Source organism: Takifugu flavidus, chromosome 1 (genome assembly GCF_003711565.1).
Source record: "Takifugu flavidus isolate HTHZ2018 chromosome 1, ASM371156v2, whole genome shotgun sequence".
Classification (NCBI taxonomy): domain Eukaryota; kingdom Metazoa; phylum Chordata; class Actinopteri; order Tetraodontiformes; family Tetraodontidae; genus Takifugu; species Takifugu flavidus.
In genome coordinates, this window is record NC_079520.1 from 12,370,987 (window position 1) to 12,397,023 (window position 26,037).

General features: G+C 40.5%; 3 protein-coding genes across 6 annotated transcripts; 1 reads left to right on the forward strand and 2 right to left on the reverse strand.

Annotated features, from left to right (window-relative positions):
• The first annotated feature begins 76 nt into the window (after positions 1-76).
• si:dkey-4e7.3 (uncharacterized protein LOC402865 homolog) lies at positions 77-3,097 on the forward strand. Of its 3 annotated transcripts, none has more exons than XM_057051615.1 (7): positions 77-234; positions 1,129-1,211; positions 1,339-1,526; positions 1,776-1,955; positions 2,032-2,143; positions 2,214-2,350; positions 2,447-3,097. In XM_057051615.1, the coding sequence occupies exons 1-7, from the start codon at positions 176-178 to the stop codon at positions 2,792-2,794; spliced, it is 1,107 nt and encodes a 368-aa protein (XP_056907595.1). In that variant the 5' UTR covers positions 77-175; the 3' UTR covers positions 2,795-3,097. The 3 variants fall into 3 exon arrangements, with proteins under 3 accessions (XP_056907595.1, XP_056907606.1, XP_056907614.1); XM_057051626.1 differs by having other exon boundaries at positions 1,129-1,205; positions 1,333-1,526; XM_057051634.1 differs by lacking the exon at positions 1,129-1,211 and having other exon boundaries at positions 88-234.
• Positions 3,098-3,783: 686 nt separating this feature from the next.
• Positions 3,784-4,668, reverse strand: LOC130536132 (cytochrome c oxidase assembly factor 5). The gene is made up of 3 exons (XM_057051808.1): positions 4,408-4,668; positions 3,988-4,071; positions 3,784-3,879 (listed from the first exon to the last, which is right to left on the reverse strand). The coding sequence occupies exons 1-3, from the start codon at positions 4,507-4,509 to the stop codon at positions 3,838-3,840; spliced, it is 228 nt and encodes a 75-aa protein (XP_056907788.1). The 5' UTR covers positions 4,510-4,668; the 3' UTR covers positions 3,784-3,837.
• Positions 4,669-5,042: 374 nt separating this feature from the next.
• On the reverse strand, positions 5,043-26,031 carry mgat4a (alpha-1,3-mannosyl-glycoprotein 4-beta-N-acetylglucosaminyltransferase A). 2 transcript variants are annotated; one of them, XM_057051549.1, is made up of 16 exons: positions 25,855-26,031; positions 18,419-18,592; positions 16,527-16,667; positions 12,210-12,343; positions 12,065-12,111; positions 11,869-11,982; positions 10,974-11,049; positions 10,462-10,576; positions 10,036-10,166; positions 9,856-9,963; positions 9,689-9,763; positions 9,454-9,572; positions 8,028-8,106; positions 7,782-7,842; positions 7,478-7,590; positions 5,043-7,362 (listed from the first exon to the last, which is right to left on the reverse strand). In XM_057051549.1, exons 1-16 carry the CDS (start codon positions 25,946-25,948, stop codon positions 7,336-7,338), a joined length of 1,608 nt encoding a protein of 535 aa, XP_056907529.1. In that variant the 5' UTR covers positions 25,949-26,031; the 3' UTR covers positions 5,043-7,335. The 2 variants fall into 2 exon arrangements, with proteins under 2 accessions (XP_056907529.1, XP_056907537.1); XM_057051557.1 differs by lacking the exons at positions 18,419-18,592; positions 25,855-26,031 and adding an exon at positions 16,840-17,049.
• Between the last annotated feature and the right edge of the window lie 6 nt (positions 26,032-26,037).

Consider the following 26,037-nt stretch of genomic DNA (forward strand, 5'->3'; position numbering starts at 1 on the left):
AAATAAAGTAAATCTTTGCTGAGGGAGGAAAAACATAATTGAATTTGTTTCGCTAAAGACGTCTTCATAAGTGCTAACAGAGTGAGAGCTGACTGTTCCCCCACCTTCACTGTACCCACGTCCGCTGTCCAGTCTCTAATGTCTTCCGTGTGGAGACGTCCTGCCGACGGTGTTCATGTTGGTGGCTGCTCGGTGCGTTGTCTCTTGTCATGTTTTCCGCAACTCTGCGAGAAGGTGAGACAAAGGTCGCCCGCACACTTCACTACTGTACAAAAAAATATATGGACACGTCAAATTATTCTTTTCGACAGCTAGCAAATTAGCTTATTTCTCTTGCATCTTTCGTAAGCATCTTTGGCAGTGTTCATTGATAAATGCTCCGCCGGAAACCTTTAGCGTTGAACTTGAAACCCGTTTTTTAAAATACAATTTCAATTTAACAATATATTCTTTTAAAAATACAGTGATCCCTCGCTATATCGCGTTTCATCTTTCACGGCTTCGCTGCTTCACGGATTTTTTTGCGAGTCGTTCATTGCAGTTCTCAAATATAATCGAAAGTTGGCATATCCGTTTATAAAAATCTTGCTCAGAAAAAGAAAGAGCGCCAACAACTACCCATAACAATGTTCTTCTCTCGGAGAAAGACTCCTGCGCCTTCAGTAGAAACAGACGCTCCAGCGGAGCGGAGTCAGGACGAAGAGGCACAGCTGGGACTGGGAAATACGCGAGTGACAATGTTTCCAACCTTGTATTACTATATTAAAATTATTGTTTTAAACAAATTTTGGGCTTTAAAACAGGTTTTGATTTTTGGTTTCATTCTATAGTTCAGTATTGCATTGTAAAATAATAAAAAAAATGAAGCTGACTACTTCACGGATTTCACTTTTCGCGTGTTATTTTTGGAACGCAACTCCCGCGATAAACGAGGGATCACTGTATACAAAATACATGGAAAATAGTGTTTTATAGATTCAATAAAAAATGTGTTTTTTTTAACACAAACATATTAAACGTAGAAAAAGAATAATTAACAATAGTCCTCTTTCACCCACTCCCCCAGGTAAATATTAACTTTTCTTTCTACTTTGCCCAGTGATTGTTTTGATTTTTCTATACTCAAAGGTCATTCGACTATCGCTGGTTGACACCTGTGAGAGAAAGAGGAACGCTTGGCACAAATCGCACTAAATCTTATTCAGCTACAGGCAGGTGTTTTTGAAATGTGTTTACTTTTGTTTTAAATGATTATGCTTACCACGGAATGTTCTATTAAACGTGAAGTGTAGTTTTTGTTTCACTAGACTGCTGGTAATAAATGGACTTTACTTTCAGGGTCCATGATGAAGAAGCTGCTACTGGTGGATGTAGACTGTGGGGTGGATGATGCACAGGCCATCATGTTAGCTCTAGCTGCACCCAATGTGGAGCTCCTGGGCATCACCTGCGTGCACGGAAACACTACTGTGGAAAATGTGTGTAAGAATACACTGCGAGTCCTGCAGGCCTGCAATAAACTGGAGGTAATGTATCTTTAAAATTTCTTTTAGAATCTTTCAAAACCAAGTTACAAAGTGTGTAAAAACAAAACAATGCAATCAAACAAACAGGGACAACATTATGCAATCCACTATGAAATCAAAATGGTTCCGAGAAATGCCAGACGGTAAAAGTGGGTTTTACAAGCGATTTGAAAGAGGACACTAGAAACCCAGCCATATGTGGCTTATTTTGTCTTGTTCTGAGTTCTCTTCCTTCTTCTCACATGACAGATTCCAGTATTTAAGGGTGCTGCTAAACCCCTCCTGGGGAACGCCATTGATGCAGGACACTTCCATGGATATGATGGCCTGGGAGATGTTCCTGATGCAAATGCCCCTGGTCTGGATATGGTTCAGAAAGAGGGTGCTGTGTCAGCTATGATCAGAATTATCAATGAGAACCCAGGGAAGGTGAGAGACACGTTAAGGTGCAGGTGTTAATGTCAAATGCTTCTGTTTAACTTTGAAACTAAGTTTTGTTCCTAAGGTTTCTCTAGTTGCCACAGCACCACTCACGAACCTGGCTCTGGCTGTGAGGATGGATCCGTCCTTACCGAGCAAATTGAGAGGGCTGTATATCATGGGAGGCAACACTGAGTGTCAGTGAAATCAAGACTTGAGTGCCACTTTCCTGTCTACATTCTCCAATTCCTGTTTCTGTCTGATCAGCTCGAGGAAACACCACCGTATGTGGCGAGTTCAATTTCACGGCAGATCCAGAAGCTGCTTACATAGTACTAAAAGAATACCAGTGTCCCACCTACTTGGCGTGTTGGGAGTTTACCTGCCACAGCAAGCTGAGCTGGGTAAAGTTTCCCGTCACACAATAACATATATGGAGATCTGCACTGCAGTTTTGTGAGTAATTGCATAAATGAACTGTAATTTCCTTGTGCTGGCAGGAGTTCTGTGATGACTGGTTAGCACAGGACACCCACAAAGCTCGTTTCATGGCGCAGATCTTCAAGTACAGCATGGCTGCATCAAAATCTGAGAGGGTTGAGAAAGAGTTTGTTGCAGGTTCTGGATTCGTTTCCTGCGACTCCTACGCTATGGCAGCTGCCATAGATGATTCGTTTATCATAGAAAGCGACCATTATCCTGTTACCGTTGAGCTGACAGGCACACACACTCGAGGCATGATGGTGGTAGATACTGCAGACTTCCTGAAGATGGCTTGTAAGGTTTTTATAATTAAGAAGGTGGACTTGAATAAGTTTGAGCAGATGATGATGGCTTCTTTGAAATAATGGAAGAGTCAGAGGCCTCCATGTATATGTAATTTTTAGATGACTACAAATGTTTGTATTACTTTTATTGTATTCAGTTTAGCATTTAACAAGCTCTCTTTACACATCTGGTTTCTATATTGATTACATGTATTTATCCAGAAATTGCTCGATCCATTTGACAGTTGCAAGTTTTCTTTATAGAACTGGTTGATTATCCTTCTGTAAGTGCAGGTTTTTCTTCTTTCATACTATATACCTTAGTCCTTTGTGACCAGCATGTCTTCCCTGACCCTTGGAAATTAAACATATCTACAATATAAACTTTATATTGCCAAAAGTATTCCTTCAGCTGCCTTCATACACAGATGAACTTGAGTAAAATTCCATTCTTAATTCATGGGGTTTCATATGTCTAACCACAACTCCATCCTCATCTTTTCTGGGAAGGCTTCTCACCAGGAGAAGGAATTTGATTTTTGATCATTGTTTGAAGAACCTGTATGATATTGGAAGTGAAAGCTTGGCTCAGTCTCAGCTGTAATTCATCCTGAAGGTGTTCTGTTGAGATCAGAATGCTGTGCTGGCCAGTTAAGTTCTTGCACACCAAACTCCCTCATCCACATCTTTATGGACCATACTTTGTGCACTGGTGCCCAGTAATGTTGGAACAGGAAGAGCTTGGCCTCTGTTCACTCTCCGCCTTGGTATCTGCTGACCCTGCTCAATGATTTTACCAGGCCTACCACTTTGTGACCAAATTGCTGTTGTTCCCAATCGCTTCCACTTTAAGATCCCACTAAAAGTTTCACGTGGGATATTGAGCAGCGAAGAAAGATCAAGAGTAGACCTTTTGCTCAAGTGACATCCTGTCACGGTACCATGCTGAAAATCACTGATGTCCTGAGAGTGACCCATTATTTCACAATTAGAAGTGGAAGTAGCATGTAGAAGCAGTCGCCAGGTGCCTGTTTTAACGGGTGAGTGGATATTTTTGACAATATAATGTATCTGCTACCACCCATCCAATCTTTATTTATTCCAACAACAGTGATCAGAGTCCCTTAGTAGCCTTTCCGTCCTCTGAATCTCGATCTTGTGTCCAGCTGTTTAAGAAGAAAAAACATTTTTTTTAAAAAAATATATATATATCGGCAATGGTTTAATTTCAGCAAAAATTAAAATTTCAGTTCAAGCACATCATTAGAACTTACCATTGACCTCTTACACTCAAAGAAGGAGGTCTGCAAGGCTTTACAGTGGCCCTCCTTCAAACATTGACTGGGTAACTTCCCCTCCTGGTAAATATAGACACAAAATTCACTGGGATTTTAACACCTGCAAACCTGTAGTGCAAAACAGCCTGAATCTGACTGCCTACACAACTCAACATTATAGGAGACCTAGTTCACGTGGGTAAAATCATACAACGGATATAGTTGAAACAATCGTTGGAACTTATTTTATTTGCGTCCCAATTGTTGATTACGAACTGAATGTGTGTGTGCAGAGCAAACTCTTATTGGAATGAAGGTCATGTATGGCTAAGGCCCAGGGCAAGTCAGAAGCGAGATTTTGAGTAACCTTAAGACACAAGGTGAAACAACTACACCACCATTAGTAGACGTCCGTACCTTTAACACACAGTCGTGCTGAAGGAGACAAGCTTTGAAATCCTCTTTGATTCCAGCGCAGGCTCTGTTATCTTCTTCTTTATCTTCGTAATATTTCGGCATTGTTGAAGAATATTTTTACCCCTCATCAACCGTAGTAACTGCGAAGTAGGACTCTTTTTTAAAACAAACAAACAAAAATAAACCTTCTAATCGCAGTGACTGTAATTGCAAAAGCATTCCGCCATATTTCGGACAAGGCATGACGGGAAACAGGAAGTGAACAACGCAAAGAAACGTCGATTGGCTGAGCTGGAGAGACGCAGACAGGGCAAGACACGCCCACTTTATTATATTTCTCACAACACGCCTCCAAATAACGTGTTTTTTCCTGGGACTCAAATTGGAAAGGATCTCTAAACGTTTAGGATGCTTGTTCGTTCAATTAATTCACGTTATAGACTATTAAAATGGGGGTGATTTGATTGAGTTTTTATATGCTTTTGGACTTCATGGTTTTGCTCAACCAGTGCAGCCAATCGTTGTTACTGTAATGGACAAATGTCATGGACATGTTTTAGATCTGAATTAACTTGTATCGATCTAAACTGGAATTTTACAGACCCATGTTTTGAGGTGTTCCAATGAACAAACGCTTATTATGCGATGACCCATGGTTTATTGGTTGGATAAAGGTAGAAATGAACACAAATTTCTCTACTGAAGCCCAGGAATTTCCAACAGTGCAGAGTGAAGAAAACCCAGACTAATGGAACACTAGTCATGTTCACATGGATCCATCTCGTGTTAAAGCAGATGTAGATGGTATGATGGGGGATGAGCATACAAAAGACAGCAATGACTTTTTACCTTTATCATTTATTTCAAAACATCCATGTAAAATGATGCTAAAAACATCTGACAGGCATATGTATGATGAAGGCACATGAAATGAGAGGTGTATGTTAGGAGGTCTAAGGGAAATGTTTGCTGTCCACAAATACAGTATAGGGATCACATGATGGTCTGTGCTGTTTTAATGGATTCATTCTCATTTGCATGTGAAGGTTGGATGAAACCAGAAGTCATTTCTGTATCTTTTCCCCATATGAAACAGCTTGTAAATAAATTCTGTGGCACCTAACACAGAACACCTTTTATGAATCAATTAATAAACACGCATGTGAATGCATATTGTCACAAACCTCTCTGCTTTTGAATTCCAGCAAAAGGCACTTCATTTACCCCTTAAATATGCCACTGTGATGCAAAATGAAGTTCCGTTTCATAGCCTCTCATCACAAACATTGGTCAAACAAATATAAAACAAGTCAGATTTGATCAACTATTGTGAGGCAAAAGAAAATGTGAGTGAAAGAAAGAGTCATTGATTCTATAAATATCCTGTATAATATTTACAATCAGTGAAAGCACTATACAACTCCAGTCACAAAAGGTGCGCTCCAAAATGATCAGTAGTAAGATTCTGTCCAATCACAGGACCAGATGGTTATTTGGATAAAATAAATTGTGACATGGGTTTAAAGACCGAGGTGGTTTTCTGATGGGAGCATGGAGAAGTGCAAAGGTGGAGGCTTATGGTGATTTAGAAAAGTTAAAAAATATAGTGCAAATTATGTTATTTCAGATGTTTGCATGAAAAACAATCTGTGTCAGCCATCCTCAAAATGTTCTATCAACCATTTAGCATCCAACTGGCAAGCAAAATATAGGATGATTTGAAGAAAATAGAGGAAAAAGTGTTGCTGACAATGTCTAGGGATCTGGATATAAGGCACATTATGACCAGCGACCATTTCAACAGAAGTTATTTGCAACACTACTCACCATTTAAGCAGTGGAAACTATATTCTCGGGAATAACATTTTGCTTCCAATATAACAAAACAAGTTCAGACTGAAGTGAAAAACCTGTGTTAGAATGAAAAGTAACTTTGCAAGTAAATACACCGATAAAAATAAATCATACATAACATATAATTAGAAAAAAAATACAGAACAGAGACTCTGAACTACTATAAACATCTCTTAATAGAATAAAAATATAGTTTAGCTCTTGTACAAATAAACATTTATTTCAAATAAATTAATTCACCATCATAGATCGTCATAGCTTTAATATCAATTAATAACATATTCTGAGGGGAAAATGATGCCAAGCCCATGTCTGAATGGTTTATTTCACATGGACACTGAGGTCAAACGGCAGGGGAAGGTGGGATGGTTATTGTTGCATTCCCTTGCATGATGATTTTGGGTGATTCCCATTGAATCTAGTCAACGGACAGTAAATTCCGTTAAGTGTTAATTCTGAATCCTGCGTTTATGCATCAGGACAAGGAGGATATCCAAGTAACAAGACTCTGAAAAAGGGATGCATTTTTTGTCTGTCTGTGGAGGCTGGTGTTGACCAAGAGCAGAGATCAAATGACAAATAGTGACGACGACATTCGTGATCATCATGGGCTGTTTCTCAGGTGTGATTGCCAGTGCAGAGCCTAGCTCTCCCGAAAGGTGGCAGCATTGAGTAGTAGAGGAGGATTTGGCAGCATGTAAACTGGCGGTCAGGTGACGTTGTCTTCTAATCTTTTTTCCTTAATTCATCGAATGTTCAAGGTCAAATTAGCTAAACTACAGTCACTTTGAGAGCCTGAAGAAGGAGCAGTTTCTCATGTGATGTTTCCGACAGTATTATCCACATTCTCAACAATAGATCTAGAACAAGGATGAAGGGGGAAAATGATCAATGAGAAGCAAAGTAAGAGTAAACAAAAGCGATGCAGGGGACAGAGAGGTGGGGTTGCACCAATGAGCTCAGGCGATCGGCTCAAGTGAATTCATTATTGGTTGCTAGGCATCATAGGCCTTGTGTTAGCAGCCGGGGAGACTTGTGACACAGGGCCTTGGTTTTGTGTCTGGCCCAAAGGTTTCATCCAGCAATCCTCTTTATATGTATCTACAAGAGGAAAGTAAATAAACATCACAGGTTACGTGACACACAACACATATGTGAGGTAAATGGTGTTGGTCATGTGACTAGACTGGGCATTATTAACCAATGACTGACTTACTTCACTGAGAATGGCCCACACAGCAGAGTCCTTTAGAACTGAAAGTCGAAGTGCCAGAACAGGATTGAAGGAAGGATCCACGGCCCCCTCTGCCACACCCTTCTCAAAATGACCTGTATTTGTGTACAATCCACAAATGGTTATGTGAAAGTACAGTATACCAGCAGCCTCAAGCTGACAGGAAAACATTTACAAACTGAAAAAAAAGATAATTCTTTGGAAGATATGTTAAACATGAATGAATAAATTAACTTTAAGTGTTTTTCTCTATACAGACACAAACAGGTGAGAGGACTCCACTTACCAATCCTGTAAAAACGGTCATCTGTTCGCTTGTACTTCTCTTTGGTCTGTTGCAGAGGGTCCTGACATATCAAGACAGTTAAAGATGAACGGAATATAGAAGAGATTCAAGTGTGAATAATTACAATGACCGTGTGAGTCACATCTGAATTATCCGCATAACCTCTGGCAGAGCGAGCAAATCAATCACACTGCTGTTGATCATCAATATGCTTTGACCGATACTGCATGTGTGTATCCTCCCTACCGAGACAGGCAGTATTTCCACTGTGGTGTTTCCGATCTTGTCCCCTGGATGCTCCTGGTTTCCACTGCGAAACAGGAATCTGCCAATAGAAAAATCTGGCATGAATACAGCTCGCCTTAGATCAACAGTGACATGTGATGTGGCGGCGCTCTTACACAGCACAACTCTACATAACGGAATACAGTTATTGCATTACTCTTTCAGACACACATGGCAAAATAATATAATATACAGGAGACAAGAGCGCAAACACCAGTACCTTTCCTAGTGTTACAGAACTGACAGCCTTAACCCTCTCATGCACAGGGATTGTCATTATGTTCTTTTTAACTAGTTTAATAAACCAAGGTTTTGATGTGTATGCCTGTGCAGAGAAACACACTTCCTCCTCTTTATCTATCAACATCCTAATCAGGTTAAGAACCTTAATCACTGTGCACATTCCCCCAAAACCAAATGCTCAGACACTACAAGCTGATAACGTGAACACAAGTGGGGCATTCAACAGTTCTGCCCACTCAGTTTGCATGGGTGGTTACACCTTCAGATACAGTTACCAAGCTTAACCATTGGAAGTGGACAGATCTGTCAATTATTGTGAGGTGAGCCATTTAATTTCCATCTAAGGACTTATTCAAAGGCTGCTGTGACCATTAAGATGAGGCCAGTGAGAGAGTTTCCTCTAATAAACACATCAGTATCCTAGTTGATTACAGGTTGATATTTTGAAAGATCCAATGATATGATCACATGATAATAACTTAGACTGTACCCACACTGCACATGACTAAATATGAAAATGTCACATTTTTTCACTATCAAGTTTTATGCTTCAATGCCATTTCATGACTATGCTCAGCCTTAAAGTGCATTTCTTTCTACTATTCTGCTAATTTTGTTTCCCTTTTGAGGTTCAGAAAGAATTAATCTCAAATGATCACAAATTTTAAATCACATGACAATATGGTTAAACAGATAAAGGCTGAAAGAATAAGCATATGATGAGATAAAGCACAAAGCAATCCCTGCACTGCCATAAATGAATCTCTGTATGGCCAGAAATTAAAATTACCTGCAGGTTTGCACTGATCAAAGCTGTCAGTGTTGGTATCTCTCTTGCTGTCTCACAGCCTCCACTTAGACAGGAGGCAGCCATCCTGAGAATTCTTATTTTAAGCTCTCATTATCTCACCCTGATCCCCAGAGTCGCGTATGCACACACTCACGTACTTGAGCATGAATCATTAAGGGGCTGCAGTGGTTATTAGGAAAAGGGTTTGGCATGAGTCTTTATGCAAGTTTTTGTGCGTATGCGTTAAAAATATGCTGTTAATGTACACACCCATATGTATATACGTAAATATATATGTAGTTACCTGAATCCAAATAATGCACAAGAGAATTCAATTGACACACAAAGGCATACCTCTCAATGCTAACTGGTCTGTCAAATTTGAAGAGGACATAGTCTCCTGCAGTAGGAGTGATTGCCCAGAAGAAGTCTTCTCCCTGGTATGTCTTCTCAAGTGTGTGACCTTGGTACACCTGAGTGACACATATCACACTCCATTATAACATCATACCGTTTGTTTTATAATTCATATTATTAACCTATTTGTACGTAGGAGAGTATGAAAATATGCATTTTTCTAAGGCTATACCTTCATAGAGGTGGAAACTTCAGCTGGGGGATTGATGTGCATCTTGTGGAGCAGTGGCTTCAGGAAGTCTTTGTCCTACAGCGTGCAGACAGAAAATGCAATAATTCTCTTAATGAAGCAGCCTCAACTCTTACTGCAAACAATTAACTGGGAGGCACAAGACTCACGGTCAGCTTTTGGATCTTTCCAGCAAGGGATGAATGAAGTCCCACGTGTTGAAACAAGGAAGGCCTGAATCTTATGCGGAGGCTGGACTTCTGACGCTCACAGTGTTTCTGCAGAAAGAATAAGGAAGCTTGCTGAGACGCTCTTCGAGCTGCAAATGCTGTAGCGAGCAAGGTGCATACCGCATCCTTTTCAGGATTGCAGACTTTGACCCAGAGAATGTGGTCTAGCAGCCAGTCAATGGGCTTTTCTTTGTAGAACATGAATATGAACTCCACAATTAGGTTTAGGTCCGGAGCCTGAAACATTTTTCCTGCAAAAAAAGTGAATGAGTTACTGGTGCTGAAGCAGAAGAATCATTAACCACATTTTTACAACAGGATAACAAACAAACCACAAAAATAAGAAAAACACTGAAAATTTTTTGAAACAAATATTTCTTATCTTCATTCATAGATTATAATACTAAATAGTAGAATGAATAAAGACATTAAAAAAAAGACTATAAAAATATCTAGCCATAAATGTTACGGGTGCTAGCAACTCAGATACAGATTCTGCTGACCTAAGACTGCCAGTTTATGGAGAGTATTGATCAAATGCTTTACCAATAAAACCCAACTGGGAGAACTCCAGGATCATCCAGTCCTCAGAGGAGAGCTGCAGGGCAAAGTTCTTCATTGTGGCAAAGTAGTTGGGCTTGGCCACGATGTCATCCTCCAGCTGTGAGGATGAGATGAGGAAGGAATAAAATGTTATAACTAGTGCACTTCCAGATATTATCAAACATGGAGAGGGAACGAACCAAGAGAGAGAGACATCTATGTTGCTACAGGGGCAACACTTCAAACCAAGCTACGGCAACATTTCTGAGTTGCACAATTAAACTAAGGTAGCATGTTGGATAAATAATACCTCTTCCCTCCAGATGTGAACAGTGGAAATGACACCCCATGGATAAAACAGAGAAATCAAAAAGAACTTAACCCAATTGCAGATTACTGGTGAAAATGTCAAATTCAAAAAATCAAATTCAAAAAAAATTCAAAAAGATTTTTTAAAAATGTCAAACATTTGTAGTTTCGTGTTAGCATGGTACATGGCTCCTTTGAGTACGTACCTGCACATAATAAACACCTTTGCTTACGGCATACATCATGAGGAAGGAATAGTCTAGATTCTGTTTGGTCCTCCATCTTCAAGAAAGCAGAAATAATCAGCACACATGATAAAACTTGTGAAACAGGAAAAGTCATACAAAGATACTGATTTATCAGATGGAACCGGCCTACAGCTACACAGATGCATATCAGGTATTCCAGGTACCACCAGTGCTACAACAGCAGGCTCTCTCTGAATAATTTATGAGGCAGTGCTGTCACTGTAATTGTGTGATCTGAATGATCTGCCCTTGTTGCAGCCTGACTCATGGCTGCTCAAAGAGCAGAAGCAGTGTGCGGTGTTTCTCACAGCGAAGGTGTGTGTTTTGGCACTAACACACATTTAAGGGCAGGAATAGATTCATCCATTTGTGCTGTAGGAGCTTGGATCTCTGAATATAACACATGCGAGTCGAGCCGTATGTTGCTGCACTGTACGGTACTGTGTCATGATCTAATACGTTAGCACAGACCAATGAGCAGACCTCAAATGAAGAACAGATCTTCTCTGGCTATAAAAAGAACACGATAACTGGAGGGAGGGAGGACTATTGAGAGAAGGGAGCGAGGGTGCAGCTGCTGATGACCTTGATCTGCCTTTGAGAAATGCCTGTGGAATACCAAGTATTGAAACAGCATACCTAAAAGCTCTTGCTTGCTTCCTCCCTCCCACTGTTCCCCTGACTCATCCTCGTATCTTCCCTGCAGCTCTCAGTGTGGCTCTCATGCATTTTCATTCTATCGTGGCTATTTTCTCATAAATGCTCATGATAGTTTATATTGGACTGTACACTCATTAAAAGTCTAAATTCAAAGAAAACACTGATGTATCACAAACATCAGTCAAATTCTTACTTGACCCTTTCTTTGGAATCTCCAAATGTTTCCTTCAGAGTGGTGAAGTCAGGGTAATAGGCAGCCGGGGGAGAGATCACTTCCAATAAGCCAGAATTCAGCTCTGTAGAAAACCTGAACAAACAGGATGTTTGTGGCGTCAACATACAGGAGACACAGCCAACCTGGCGAATTCTCCATGAGCAAATGCACTCACTCTTTCTCGAGGTCAGCAACCACACTATTAACATAATCAACATCGGTCTGCAAAGATCAAAACAGATGAACACATTACAGAGAATCTGGGGGGCTCTTTTTTACCTTCCCATCTTCAATGACTCGTCCCATACAGGACATCTCACCTCTCCAACAAAGACAATGATGACACAGTCGAGCTTCTCCTCAGGTGACAGCTTGTCTATTAGCGAACGGAGCGTCTCTGACAGATAAGACTTCACCTTCCGTTTCACTGTGGGGATCCCCATCACCATGGTAACTGAGGAAATGACAAAAGTGTGGGTTAAAATCAGAAACCCTCAACCGATTTCAAATTCTTGCTTTTATTTAAATAAATGATACAATTTATTATTCAAATAATAATTATTCTGATGTAAAGTTGCTCAGATTATGAAGAAAACTTTTATTAGTTGCGAGATAATCAAATGATGCCAAAACAGGCAGTAATATGAAACAAAACATTGCAGCCAAATGAACAGATGGCTGTGGGAGAAATAACTAATGGAGGTGGTTTGAGAAAAGCATGTTGCTGTTGAAATAAATCTATATAGATACGAACTTCACTGCAATCCAAATGTATTCCTCAAAGCAGTTCCCCTGTACGAGACGCCTGCTACATGAACATATATGCTTATAATATATGCTGTATATATGCTTATAACATTCTAATCTTATCTGTATTTATTTTTTCTGTCTCTTTACTCTGCATACGCTGCTACTATAATTCAATTTCCCCACGGGGATGAATAAAGTTCATCTTAATCTTAATGAACACAACCTGCCAGCAAGTTTAGGTCACACTTGACCTCTACCCATTTGTGCTTCATACAATACATTTAAACAATAATGGATCCATATTCCTCATTCAGTTTTGCAAATCTGTCTTAAAACACTTATTGCACAAAGCTTCAGCTCTTTTTCCTCCTCTGTTATTAGGTGCACTTTCCCCTGAATCCAGATCCCTTGGTCACGATCTATAAAAAGCAGTTTCACATAATGTGCTGCGTGTTTTACTCCTTCCCAGGAAAAACAAAAAGCATGGTCACCCCCCACCCCCCCCCCCCCCCCCCCCCCCCCCCCCTTTTAGTTATCCAGCTTCGGTAAACAGGATAACTAACTGGGCTGATGTGGGGCTTAAAGACCCCCACTGAACGGACAAAGCAGACTCGATGTGCAGGATGAGCGATCAGCACTCAAAGGCTACGATCCTCCAGAGTGATCTGTGCAGCGTGGAGAATCTGTCCCAGTTTTGCTTTGTGTTTCTCACGCAGAGTTCTGTGCTGTATGTTGACACCCACAGCCACTAGGAAAGTAGGTCGAGGATGAAAGAAGAGTGTGGGCGGAAGCAAAGGAGACACATGGTGACAGTAAGGGAGGGTGGCAGACTGGAACTGAATGGCAATACATGCAAAGTAGTACAATGAGGAGATCGAGCCCAAAATTGCCCAGGCCACCCTCTCCTTCACATTTCTGTCTGCTCGGGTTCCACAGCTGGTAAACCATTCACCAAAAGATCTGTTGCTTGTTGTTGCTTATAATTAACAAAATATATATTCCCCCCCCCCAAAGTAGTGAAAGCTTGTGTATTCACAATGGGGAAGTCAACATAAAAGCTGTACTAACAATAATCACAGAATCCTTTTATAGAAATTATTCTTGAATGATTAACTAATAATATAGTAATGGAAACAGTAAACCCTGCCCATGTCTTTGTCCTCAGCGTTGCATTTGTGATGTTCCTATTCAGTTAGAGCCCAGACAGAATCAGACAGGAGTAAACAAAAGCCTGAAGAGTCTTTGCCAGTACCAACAATGTGTGGGCCACTAGACTGGACGTTACCCTGGATGCAGGTGAACGGGACTAAGATTAGCTGTGGTAACATGTGAAACTGCAGCTGGAATACTTGGCTGGTCAAGGACCAGAGGAGTTCCACGGGATACACTGAAGGGCTGTTAAACACTACCGATGCTGGATGGGAAATAACAGCTTCGAGTTTATCGACTGAAATAACAAAACAAGCACGCTGAAAATGTTTCTGCGATATCCTTGATCTAAATGTGCATGTGCAAAGGAATGTGTATTCATGGGCTTTGGAAGTGACTAATACAATCAAATTCATTCCAAAATACCTGTGCTGTATTTGATATTTTCTGTCAGAGCATTTGGGCTCATTGAAATCCTTCCATTCTTCGAGCATTTATTTTCTTTGTCCTTCAGTGTTCCCTGTTAAGTGGGGGTGTTCTAATTCCCATGCTATAAATATCTGAAAGTCAAATATGCTCCACACAGTACAGGCAGGTCTGGAGACCTGAGAAAAAAGCTTTGACAAAAGCTAGATAAGAAAATGAGAAAACAAAGTTTGCTGTATCAGAGCTTTGCTTCTTTTAATATTGTACACTAAATATTTAGACACATAATGAATGATTACTGCAAATGAATTATGAGAACGATATAGATCTTAGTGAATGGAACCTAAACATCAGCTCCCACATACAAGGAGGGAAAAAGGAAGTTAACAACTCCTGATGGACACGTCCCAGCTCCTTTAACTGATATTTCCTCTGGCCTCGTTTTAAACCAGACACCTTTTTGATTCAATTTGATCTTTTTTTCTGTTTTACAGAGCCCACATTCAGAGTCCAATCTCTGAAGAGCCAAGAGCAAAGGTCTCAAGGGTAACTTTCAAACATGAAAAGAATTAGTCTACTGTCCAACCAGCCCCCTCACTGGATATCTGTTATTGACCAGATGGTTCAACATTTATTGTTTACTGTCATTATAATCAGATTCTGGGTTATTTAATTATCTTATTTAGCCATGACCAGTTGCAGCTACGGCCTTATGTGATGCATCTGAGAAAAGGATGTCTCGTTTTATAAGAAGTTGCTATCTTAAAGGTCCAATGGCATGAAATTTGTACTTGATAAAAGATTTTAATATCAGGTCCACTAGTCTGCCTATCATCCCCCCAGTGGCTTGAACTGGGGATCAACCTAAACCATGAGCTAGAGATTATTCTCTGCCTTTGGGAATAAGAAAGCTCAGAAGCATCCATCTGAAAACTTCCCCTTATGAGGGGAAATGTTACCTCCTCCTCTTATCTTTCCGCCCAAAGCTCGTTGGTCAGCCCATGAGAAAACCGGCTGAGATATGACCGCCCTGCCATGGGCACAAACTCTTCCCAGCCAAACCTCACCCCCCACCCCTCTGCCTCTCCTAGAAAGCTCATTGTGTGACTGGATTGCAGTGGCTGTAATTCTGCACCAAGGCCAAATTTGGGGAAGAAACCTCAGATACGGTATTAGGGGACCACTAAGGCCTACGTGAAAGCCACCAAAAGAGCATGCCATGGGAACTTTAAAAACTAATCTCCTAAAGTAATATGATCACTTTATCTGCTTTGTGTCTGACTGACTTTGGTTCTAAACTCATTTTCAACACTGAACTACGATTTCTTAAATGGCAATAAACTAGACAGGTATATTTAAAACAGAAGAGGAAATGGTGACTAATAAACTTTGCCTGTGTTTGTGTGCAACCAAATGATTCTTCTCTATTCACTTTTGTTGTAGTAAATTGTCATGAAACCACCTGAGATGACTCAATCCGTTGGATTACTAGAGAAACGTGGCACCTACTAGTTTTGATAATGAATAAGACTACCAAGAAATGTCAGACCTATGCTGTGTATTCCTTATTTCCAGTGGGAATTCCCATTATCCTTCAAGAAAAAAGACTAAGGACTCTTTGTTCTACCCTGCACACTGCTTCTACCCCAATAATTTTACTGGGGCCCTCGTTCTTCCTCTCTCTAATTGTTACAAGGAATGTGAAAACACAATTCATGCTGTTTAGCCCTTAAACTTGAAAAAGTCAGTCCGCCATCATACTCTTAAAGGCAGACAAGTAATCCTCTTAGAGACAACTAAACTGAGCCGAGCTCATATATTGGCCGACAGGTGAAAGAAATCTAAAGAAACAGACTTGCTAAAGGAAAGACTGAAGCTTCAATTGTTAGCTAGTTTAAGTGGAGGAATGCTGTCCCTTCATTTATTTTGTGCTGCTCGTTTGAATGTCTTTGAATGTAATTATCTACAGTATTACATTAAGTCACTTCAATGAAACTGAAAAAAGTAGTAATGAAAGTCATCTGAACCCGCAAAACGAAAGTGGATCAGAAACATCAGAGAAGCACCTAAGCCATAATCAATGTAAACATACATCAAGGTAAACGACAGTGCAACTATTGTTTAGATTCTCTTCCAAAAGAACAGAGTGAATATGCATCCTCAGCCAAACTTGTGGAGACTTGATCCTCTCCCCTGTGTAACAAAGATCTCTGCAGCGCTTTGCGTGTTTGTGTTGAGTGCTCATGCATGATTTAGAGTGGAACTGAGAGGGGAACTTATTTTACACTGAATGTGTTAAAAATGAGTCTCACCTCCTGTGCGGCCCAGCCCAACCTGCACAGCAGGATGCAAGCTGCCCTCATTTTTGAGGAGGTGAGGAAGGTGGTGGTAGATACTTGGGAGCTGCAGAGGTTTCCTATTTGCCAGCTCTTTCAGTAGTTTCTGAGTTTCATCTGGAAGCAAACAAGAAAACCTTTTTCAATTTCATCATGTGATTGGAGGAGTTATAAGATACAGATTTTTAAAGCACAATCTGTTAACCCTAATGCATTGCTCATACTACACAACCAGCAGGAGTGACCAGCTGACTTGGTCTCCAAACAACGTTTTGTATCAAAATCTTACACAAGGAAATGAAACAGGAAATGCCAAGCGTGGGCTTTTTAACTGCCAACATGAACGCAGCACAGAAAGGAGGCCTTCAGGTCATTTGTGCACTACTAAAAAGAAAGAAAAGAAAAGAGTGAGCTGCTGCCAGTATTCTGGGTCATATTTAGCATGCTAGATATCTAGTTTGGGTCGGCGACTCATAGCTGTAATTCCATGATACCAGCAATGAGACTTTGAGGCGTTTACACTTAATGCCCCAGGCTCGCCGAGCGGACAACTGCCTCGCCATGATCTGTGTGGAGAAGAGCAAAGTCCAATAGGTGGCTGGCCGACTGGGTTAAAACCTTAGCATGAACAGTTTTACTACTTTAGGCCAAGGCCCATATTGAATAGTGAGTGATTTCTAACACTATTGGTTTTATTCCACCTGTTGATCTAAGAAGCAGCCTGAGGAAAGCTTTGAATAAAAGCTCCATGCGCTTAAACCCGACCACAGGCTGCATCGTCACCAGCAAGTGCAAACCAGCTTGTTTTCATTTAAACTCAGCAAAAACCACTCAGAGAAGCAGAAGGGGCAAACTCGTGCCATTTTGACTAATATTATGCGTGACAACTTGTTGTCTGGCACAGCTGCCCTCTTCCCCTTTCAAGTCCTGCCACATGCAACGCCTCACAGTAACAGGTTTACTTTAACAATAGTCTCTAACTGTCTGTATGCTCATTTTCTGGAGGAAAAAATAATACTGGCAGAGGCAGAGGTGACTTATGACAGCACCCTATAGGAGACGGCACCTAGCACAAACAGCATTCCCCATAAGACCTGTCACAACATCCACCAGAGCCGTCATAAATAGTTAAGCATGCAAGCCAGCCCAAACTCCGCACCTTCCCAGCCACACACGTATCTGGGAAAGATAGGAATTTTTCTGACAGACAATTAAGGCACGGTCCTCAGTGGTGCAGAAAGCACTAAAATTAGAAAACAGAAACACGTTTTTTTATTTTCAACGGGCCCATCCAGTGTTCTGTAAGACCACCCACAATCAAAATCCTGGCGCTGCTAATGCCCTTAAATTATTGGAGTAACAAATTCAGCAAGAAAATAATTAAAATATGCACCAATTATGAGTTAAAAATCTGCATGTCACTGGCTGTTACTAATATTCTATTACCCTCAATACTTGATAAAGGAGATCTCGTCACCTTTATCAAAATTATGATTATACACATGTATAAACTAAAATTCCCATAAAAAGTGGGAGTCACATTTCTGGACTACCTATATCTAAAAAAAGGTTGGAAATTGATGCAATGTGGGAATGACTGAGTGAGTAACTGTTGGCTTGTCTTGTGCTTTCAGCTCATTGGTCAAGTATCAAACCAGTAGCTCCATGAGCTCACACGTGTAGAGCAACATATCCTATGGCCAGTAGGGACTAACAGTGATAATCATAACAAAGTACAGCAAAGGAAGCTTTCTCTGATAATGTTTAATGTGTTTATCAAACAGCTCTTATATCAGGATCATGGGCATCTAATTTAACACTGGAAAAGTTTGCTTGACAGGTTGAGTTAGTCTGTTTACACAATTCACCTGAGAAGTTTTGGACTGTGAGAGCGTCCTTGCTGCTGTTTGTCTCCGCGATTGCGCGTTTGAACTGCTCGAGGATGTTGTTGAGCTCCGACGAGCGCTGCAGCGTCCTGTGCTCTGCCACTCGAAGGCGTTCTTTCAAGGCATGGAACTCCCTCTGGTACGCTACCAGCTTCTCTGTGGGAAATAATAAAGTGAACAACAGGTATATTAAATGACGGATGATATCGGATCAAGTTATAGCAGCTGAAGGACACTATTGCTGGATTACAAGTATAATATGCTACCAGCTCAAGATGGTGGAGATAAGCCAAAATATATTAAACTGTATCACACTAGACTAAGAATAATGCATAAATTGCCTCTTAAATATTTGCATAAGTAAGTTCTATTATGCAACTGGTAGTGTTATATTCCGTAGCTGCTTGTCAAATTTCCATATAAGAAAGTGCCCAAAATAAATGAAACCACTTCTAACTTGGTTTAAGAGACAAACTTAGAGTGACAGTCTCCAGATTTTACTGCTCTCATCCAGGAAATGTTGTTTTTTTTTTTAAACTTTTCAGGCAATTACATCCAAGTAAATCTCAAATATCTCTGCAAGTTATTCTAGTAATTAAAATCAGTAGCTCTTTAGTACATCTGAGCAGTTCCTGGCCTCTTTTTTCACACTTGTGAAGTATACAAGACAACAAAGCTTGGTTCTATCCATCTTCCTTTCAGCACTCTCACACTGACCAAAATGTAGTTACTTCACTGTGCTCTGGTTCTTATTTCACACAAAGCAATATTGTTGTTCTTAAAAGGAAACAGACAATGCTGTCATGTGGCCCATAACACGTGAAAGAGACAGCTTTCAATCCAAACCAGACTTTAATCTTCAGGTTGTTTTTTGATTCTAGGAGTCCAGAGAGAAGGCCTGACACCACACCTGGGATCTGACTGTCAGGGAGACTAATGCCGCGTTTCCAATGACCATATCGGCTCTACTCTATGTGTCTTTCCACTGAAAAAAAATGTACCTGATGACTGGTGCTACTTTTTTGGCACCTGCTACTTTGGGTTTCTAAAAAAAAAAAAAATTTGGTGAAACACAAATTCAGAATGCCAGCAATATTTGATACACTAAACAAATGCTAGTTTTGCTTAAAAAGATGCTTTGGTCTGTTGCAGTCAGGTTCCGTGCGTACTGAAATTGTGTGTATTTTTGGTGAAGTCTTGCTACAGTTTGGATTTTGCACATTGTAATGTGTCTGGAGTTTGACTCCAACTATATATATATATATTTTTTTAAAGCATCATGATTTCTGTCTTTTGTGTAAAGAATCTGACGGGAAAAGAGCCTACAGCACAGAACAAACATTTATCAGAGATGAACGAGTTGTGTTGACATGCTAACGGGATCTCTAAATCTTCAGCACATCTCGTCATGACCCCCGCCCATGTCAACCAAGTATCATGGTGTTCTGGAGAACACACAAGGGCGTACTGTGCCCAGTCGAAATGTATAAAGCCAATACTGTGTAGTGGAAAACCACCAACTGCAGCACAGCAGAGGAAATGAAGTCAACCACAAGTTTGTTGGTAACGATCTATAGCAACCTCCACTCAAATCTTCCCTATCCTGTAAAAAAGCTTAACCTGGTGCAGTAGAAATACATGTTGCGAAATGTATTAAAAAATATGTATAAAATAATATATAAAATATATTTTAAAATTAAATAATGAAATAAATTAGTTCAGTCCTTGTCTTTAGAAATTCAACATCAATACGTCCGTATTCAGAATACATCTGAAGAGCCTTTCATGTGATCAAATATTTCAATACGTTTTAAAAATGTATTAATCATTAATTGACTGACGAGCATAAAGTAAATGAATGCTTAAATAATAGTGACCTTTAGTGACTTATTACAGGAACACAAAGCATTATTGCATTCTTAAGCAGTTCAGCCACAAAGGGGAATATTAAAATTCCCTTTCTTTCCCTATTCTTTGAAAAAAGGTTTCTTCTGGAAATCTGAAGTACATTTGTTCAATAGTTCACTGGCAAAACTAGACCTGTTCCAAACAGCGGATCAATCAGTCTTCAAATAGACATTTGTGTAAAACAACCACAAAAAAGGCAAGTCGCATAGCTGACTGGCAAAGTCCCAGCTTTGTTGCACAGATTGTCTTGTGAACCCAATAGTGCCAACGAATACAAGGACAATAAAAGATTTTGCAAAATCCTTTAGTGAACTCACTAGACAGGAAGTGAATTACTCATGCATTAATTCAGAGAAAGCCACCAAGATTGTGTTCTGACCTTGGTCTGTCTTACAGGATGCTGACGCACATTTCTAAGTGCTGATGAGGGATTTGTGCGGTTTATACTTGCCCAAGTAAGAGATGTGCATCACACAGCACACGGTCTAATTTATTCACAGTCTCAGTCAAACACAATAATATCAGATTAATCAGGAAGAACATCAATGGGAGCAGAATATGCTGTCCCTGATAGTTAGGAGGAACACAGAGGGGAAAAGTGTCGAGTGACAAACCAGAAAAGGCTCGACAGACATGCAAGAGAACTCCTGGAGAGAAGGCTCCGTCTATAGAACATTACCATGAACTCAGCAGTATAGTAGTTGGTTTGCTCTGATTTAGCAAAAATAAAGTTTACGTGTGATTTAATATCACTGGTCTGTGACGTACCGCTGAGTAACATTTTGAATACAACAGCTACAGCTCAGTGCAATAATTATTTCACGGTACCACCACTAAGCACTGGGTTTCTTGAGCAGAACCATGTTCTTTCCTGAGCAACACGTGCATCAGTGCCATTACCTGCTCCTGTATCTGGAGGCTAACCGCTTCCATACTGTTGCATTTTGTTGTCTCGGGCAGTTTTACAGCACAGCGGTTCTTTTTACAAAAAAGATCTTTGCCCGGATTTCTTCGCATTGATTTGTATGGTTTCATAATTCATCCTGCCAAGCATATTTATCAGGTACTTGGAAATCATCAACCAAGCAACTCAAAAACATGTTTTGGCACTGTGCAAAACCATACAGCCATGCTCACACACAAAAACCTAATGTCTACACAACCATCCTTGTGCACACAAGTGGTTTGCAAAACAGATTAACAACAGACAGCATTTGAGCCCGACAATCAGTGCTCCTATTTGCATGGCAGGAAACCATAATTTTGAAGTGAATATGTAATATAATAATATAATAACTGTTTATCAGATAAGAACATTTAACTGACAATGAAAAAATAAATGCTGCGGAAAGTTGACAAAGAGCCACCTCTAGCTCTTCGCCCTGAGCCTCACGTCACTAAATACACACATATTTAAAAAGAAATCTGATAATGATCTGAAACAGGAAGTGCATAAGAGCACTTCTGTTTCAATGATTACATTATTTCTGCCAGTTACTGGACGTTTATGGTCTTGTAAACAGGCCCACTGTCTCCAACAATAAGAAATCATGTGCCATTTAGGAATTTTGCCCCACAAATAAAGAAGGCACATGCTTTGGCAAATGCAGTGTGGGAAACAGGAAGAGAGCAGAAGCACGAGGAGGAAAACCTCACTTGTTGATTCAGTGCAGAAGACGACTTATTGTTTTTACAGACATGTGTAACTAAAGCCTTGATTGTCCAATTCCAGCCTCAAGGCAATTTATGCCTATTGACTATTAAGACCCAAGGGAGGCCAATGTTGCAAGTCCAAAAATAATCATTTTTATATGTATGGGTTCTTTTTTAAATGTTTGGCCAAGTTGTGATAAGGTGATATCATGATAGTACAGACAGATGAATGATGTCCAGCCTCCCCAAACGGTCAAAATCTGTTTTTTTCTCATTCTAACTAAATAAATCTCAAGAAAAACGTCACCTGAGCCATCCCCGTCTGCCTGCTCACTTACCTCCATTAGCGAGATGACAGACTATTACAGGCCCATTGTGCCAGATGTGATGAGGGAAGAATGTCGTGGCTTAAAACAGAGGAAGGGGCAGAACAGACTGGACTACAGGGCGGAGGAAACAACTTTGTTCAAAAGGAAGCCTTATTGTGCGTAACTGTAAAGGCTCCTCAGGAAAATACAACTGAAGAAAGCGCCGAGTGCAAACAAAGAGGGTTGCAAGTATGAGTCCTAAAAGACACCGCGTCAGTCTAAAAATAAAGACACGTGGCTATGTGTCCAGATTCCAAGCCTCTGTTCATCCAACATAATATTGGGCTCATGGAGGAGGAAGCACAAGGACTTTACCAATATATTCTGAATAAAAACTAATTAAGAGTGGCAAAAGTATATAAATAAGAAAAATGTTGATATGTTGTTGAATCATCATAAAAAGTTGTGAAATATCTACTGCTAATATACTTCATGCCAAATTCATTTTGAAGGGGAAACCTTTTCAGAAACTGAGGGTTCACGGTTTGAAACCCAGTACGGACAAAACATGTTGGGGTAGAAGGTGAAGGTGCCAGAATACCTTCAGAACACTGCCGAGGTACCCGTGAGCAAGGTACCAAACCCACAAATACAGTACGAATACAAACATACAGTAGAGCCCTGCAATGGACTGCTGACTCCTCCAGGGGTGGACCCTGCCGACGCTCGTATGTGCACCCCCCCGTGACCACAAAATGGATAAAGCGGTCAAGGAGATGAAAAAAGGAAATTCAATACTGATCATTTTTATTTGATGACAAAGAACCGACTAAGAGTGAAGCTATAACGACGGTGACAGAAGTACACATGCTGGAGAGTCGTTCAACATGGAGTGTTTGGACAGCTGACTGATATAAAGCTTATTCACAGCAGTCGAGTGACCAGGAACAAGCCAAGATGCCAGAAGCCGTGCTTTAATGGAGTCAAGAAAATCAGGTTACATCCAGCACAACTGCCTGTCCTCACATGATGAATCAAACTTTAAAGAGAGGACCCACCGACACCAACAAAGTAGATTCCCTAAACTAAACACCAGCGTGCAACCTACACCATGTTCAAGGTTTGGACAGTTTCCAGCATTTTTTTTTTTTTTTTTTTTTAAATAACAGTGCCAAAAGTTGTGTACACTTGAAACACCCACACTGGCATCAAGAGAAAAGCAACCCAAGGAAAGATATGATGTGGGATATCAGGAAAATCCCTTCATATTTTGTCAGAAACACAAAACCAAGAAATGAGTCCAAGTAAAATGGAAATACATGAATAAAGGATCCAGCATCAGGTACTAAAACCACATCAGCTTTACAATAAAATTCTATACATTACATATTTAGCTTCAGGCATTCTGAAAAAAATGTCTTTGTAAAACTGAGAGTGCATTATATTATATGTATTCAGGGAAAAGTCATTTGTTCACATCCCCCACCTCAGACATCATTTTATCTCTGATATGTTACTGAGATGTTACAAGATAAAATGTAGTACAGCCAACGACACTCGTATTAAAAATAAAATTAAAAATAAGGTAGATTTGATGGTTTGAAAACTTAGTGCGCTAAAATGAGTTTATAAAACAACCCAAAGGATTTCAACAAAGGTATTTCAATGTTAGCATGTCTGCCGCACCTTTTCACGCATTTTTTTGTGCAATTAACTTTAATATGGAGTCTTGCCAAGTGTGGTGTGAGAGTTTCCAGGTAGTCTGACCCGCTCCCGCTTTGGTAGCATAAACATTTTCTTGTTGCATCCAACTCCATGTGGAAAAATACCAATGGCGGACAGATGTCAGATTATTCCAGGTCAGACAGTTCAGGAGATGTAAATATAAGGAAAACAGAGGAGCATTGGACAGGGCCCGCATTGGAGGACACACCGGCATAAGGTGGCCAGTTCTTAGTCCTCTCAGTGATCTCACTTAGACTGAAAAATCTTAGCCAGGAATCTTAATTTAAGAGTGATTCTGGACATTTCTGAGAGTAAATCTGAGCAAGGAAGGGACAGAAACCTTTATCTTACTGGAGGTCTTAACAATTGAGGGATTCTATGACTTTTCTTAGAAAGAGGCCAGTATGAGCTACTTAAAGCCCCAGGACATCTTGTAAACACAGGTCCTGATCATTTAGCATGTCAACAACAGCACAATCTGCCTTAGGATTCAGTATATTTACAGATAAGATTATATTCTAAGACTGATACAGCGGCACTGTTTTATACTGCCATCTGTGTTGCCTCCTTGAAATATTTTGTCATAATCGATAACAGAATTCTCCTTTTCAAAATGTATCCTTACTAGTTTTTACTCATGATGCCATTGTTATATTAGGTCCTATCGCTCAGTGTGTACCTCGATGAATTGAGGTTTGAAATATAAATTGCAATGTATGTTGATGATGTATGCAATAACGCCAGAGGTAGCCTCTGGCTTGCTTTGCAACATGGATAAAACATGCAGACTAAATTTGTAAAGATATTCTCTCACACTCAAAAGCATTAAATATCCTATAGAAGAAAAGAAGTTCTCCAAAAGGAAATATATTCTGTTGAGGGAACAGTTTTGGTCAGCATGTCCCGTCTCAAAGGATCACGAGAGATCAATTCTCACTCAGCTTCAAGAACTTAATGCACCTAAACCAAAAACAGTTCTGCTGAGCACGGATACTCTATGTTTGTATTCTGGAGCTAGCATTTGTGTGCTTGTGAACTTGCATAATGACCATAGTTCACAAAACGGTGCAAGTTAATTTGATCAGTCACCCACTACCTGCAACTATCGGGTCCTGAATGAGGAATCTCACACCAAGCAATATCTTTTCTCCTGGCACTGAAATATTTCATCAACCTGAAAAACTCGAACTTAATCACCCAACTAGCCACGGGAATATTCGAGAACTGCAATTATTTACACCCATCTGTTAAGTCCCCAAGGCCCATAACCCATCATATAGACTTAACCCTGGAGTGTGAGCGCAAACAGATGCGTTGAGCAACAGGCAGGTCTGGGCCCTTCACTTTTACTCAACGTGTCTAAATATGATTCATGTTTTAATCGTGGGAAATGAAACTTAATGGCGTGGTGTTGCAGACTGCTGTCCGCCGTTTTAATCCGATGGCGCTCAATGGAATCATCCCTTAATGGCCGAAGCTGGTGGGGAAAGTGCAGTTTTAGGATGGAACATGAGCCACAGACTCCACGACTACAAGACCGAAATACCAATGCATGTGCTGGGACACTTCAAATCCACACTGACGAGGAATGAAGGCATGGCACTTGTTACAGTAGGTTTTGAGGGGATATTCCATGTTAGATAAGGGGAAAGCGGGGTCAATAAACACAAGCATACACCTGCTGATCTCCAACATGTTGGGGGACCCTCGATAGCTCGATCCTTTTGAGTCTTGTTGACCAGGCCTTACGGCACATGACCCTCGTTTCACTTTAAATCGTATATTTCCGCAATTACTAGCGATTCATCTAATACCCGGCCTTACCTTTGCCATTCTGCCACGCTGTGTACCAGGACAGGCTGAGGAAAGACGTGAAGAAAATGATCGCAGTGGCCACAGTTCCATTTCTGAGCCTCATCTCATTTCAGCGGCGCCTCTCCTCTCCTCGGCTCGGCTCGGCTCAGTGTCGGGGACCCCGCGACTGCCGCTGCCTCCTCCTCCTCCCTT